Here is a 2,063-nt window from a genome sequence, read left to right as displayed (position 1 = left end):
AAGGGGGGAATTGGTTGTTTTGTTTCTGAAGAAGAGGCATAGAGAGGAGGAAAAGGAGAGAGAGTGAGAGAGAAATGATGACAAAGGACGGGGCGGGGTGAGGCCAGGTGGCCTCATGGCCAGGTCAGGGTGGCCAAAGCCCATTTTGGGAACAGTGATGTGCCTTCCAAGGTCTGTCACAGGTATGTCTCCTCTCCTCCCACCTGGGGTCTGTTCGCTGCTGCGTTGTTAGGACAAGGTTTTTTGTGGAACTTAGAACATTGATGTGAGGGTGGCCTGGACTGTCTGGCGGCCCGTCTGGGAAGGAGGTGCCAGCAGCCAGGAGGGTGTTAGAACGGGACTCCCGGGACCTGGGGAAGTGCCTGGGGTGTCCAGAGATGGTGGCATTGGGGGTGGCTGGAGGAGGTGTGGAAGTGGGATAAACCATTTTGCTAGGAACTTGGTGGATAGAGAAGCCCCAGTCAATATCTGTCAAAACAAACACGGTCGCAGGTTTCCAGGATGAGACAGACTCGGGTGCTAAGAGGGAAACATCTCCGAGCCTGGGTAACGGCTGAGCCGCTGGTTTATTTTGAGCTACCGGTGGTTGGAATGCCCAGGGCCGGGGCCGCGATGACCCGGGGGGGCCCCGGCTCAGGCTCGGGGCACGGAGACGGTGCACAGCAGGCCCGCCAGGAGGGCCAGGCCCAGCGCGGCCACGACGGCCAGCGCCGCGTCCCACCAGGGCCCCGGGTCGGCCCAGGTCGCCCGCAGGATCCAGCCGCAGCTGCCCAGCTCGGAGCCGCTGAGCTGCCCGAGCGCGCGGCCGGAGGCGGGGCCGGGGCCGGCACAGCGCACGCGCAGCAGCTCCGCGGGCGCGCGGTCCTCCAGCCAAAGGCGCAGGTACGTGACGCCGCAGTCGCAGCGCCAGGGGTTGTGCGCCACGTCGAGGCTCTGCAGCTGCGGCAGGTGGTCGAAGGCTCCCGGGGGCACTGAGCGCAGGCTGTTGTTGGCCAGCAGGAGGTGGCGCGTGTGTGCCGGGAGGGCGGGCATCACCGCAAGTCCCCGGCCCCCGCAGTCCACCAGCAGCCCCATGGTGTCCAGGGCGCGGCAGGCGCACGCGGCGGGGCAGTTCTCGGAGGCCTCGGCGGCCGCCCAGATCAAGAGCAGGGCAGCCCAGATGGACATCGGGCAGGACGGGCTGCGGGGACAGTGGCCGTGAGGTCCTGGCGGCCTGCACCCGACCCAAGGGCTGGTGGGACCCGACCGGACAAGGGACCACTCACCTCCCTCTCCGGCCGGGCTGTCTCCTCCGTGAAATGGGTGCTGGGATCAAGGAAGTGAAGCGTGCGGGGTCCAGGCCGGTTGACCCTCCCCGGATGGTCAGCAGGCAGGACCGTGACGGCTGCTGCGGTGGGAGCACGGAGCGGGCTTAGTCCTTCCTTGGGAAGAGGAAGGACCCTCCCGTCCTCTGGCAGAGACCCAGCCTCTACTCCACGGTGGGGGCAGCAGATGCCTGCTAAAGAATCCCAGGCCTGGTCCCGCCCCCGCCCCGAGGCCGGGGAGGGCCTCCCAGGCTGCTCCCAACACCCACCCTCAAGCCTTGGTCTGGCAGATGGTGTGCACGCCACAGACCACACCTCGGCCCACGGATTCCAAGTAGCTTGGCCGCAGCGGAGTGAACTCTCACAAGTGGTCTCTGGTGTGGAAGGCAGCTGGCTGAGGATGCTGACGGGGGATAGGGAAGGGGACCCAGAAGGGGCTGAGCCTGGAAAGCTGTTGATCGAGGCTCATGCTTGGAGTTGGGAAATTGAGGCCCAGAGACGGAGAGTGACTTGTGCAGGGCTGCCCAGCGCTCCACGTCAGAGACCACATTGGCACTCAAGCCTCTGCTTTCTGCCTGGTTCAGTGCCCCTCCAGGACTCAGTGCGGGCTGTTTCCCCTCGCGAAGACAAGCTTCCGATGAACGTTTGTTGAGTAAACCAATGAATCTTGACTCAGCCAAGGACCTGGTGTCTCAGGGCGAACGCCTGCCCGTGCCCCCCACCCCCCAGGAGGGACAGAAGCTGGACTTGCCTGCCGGC

At 65.1% G+C, this 2,063-nt stretch overlaps 1 protein-coding gene across 1 annotated transcript; it reads right to left on the bottom strand.

Moving 5' to 3' along the window:
* Positions 1 to 251: 251 nt before the first annotated feature.
* On the bottom strand, positions 252 to 1,381 carry GP9 (glycoprotein IX platelet). The gene has a single exon (XM_029243242.1). It carries the CDS (start codon positions 1,165 to 1,167, stop codon positions 634 to 636), a length of 534 nt encoding a protein of 177 aa, XP_029099075.1. The 5' UTR covers positions 1,168 to 1,381; the 3' UTR covers positions 252 to 633.
* Between the last annotated feature and the right edge of the window lie 682 nt (positions 1,382 to 2,063).

Source organism: Monodon monoceros, unplaced genomic scaffold (genome assembly GCF_005190385.1).
Source record: "Monodon monoceros isolate NGI ecotype Baffin Bay Population unplaced genomic scaffold, NGI_Narwhal_1 Super_Scaffold_3, whole genome shotgun sequence".
Classification (NCBI taxonomy): domain Eukaryota; kingdom Metazoa; phylum Chordata; class Mammalia; order Artiodactyla; family Monodontidae; genus Monodon; species Monodon monoceros.
This window is presented reverse-complemented; position numbering and strand designations above follow the sequence as displayed.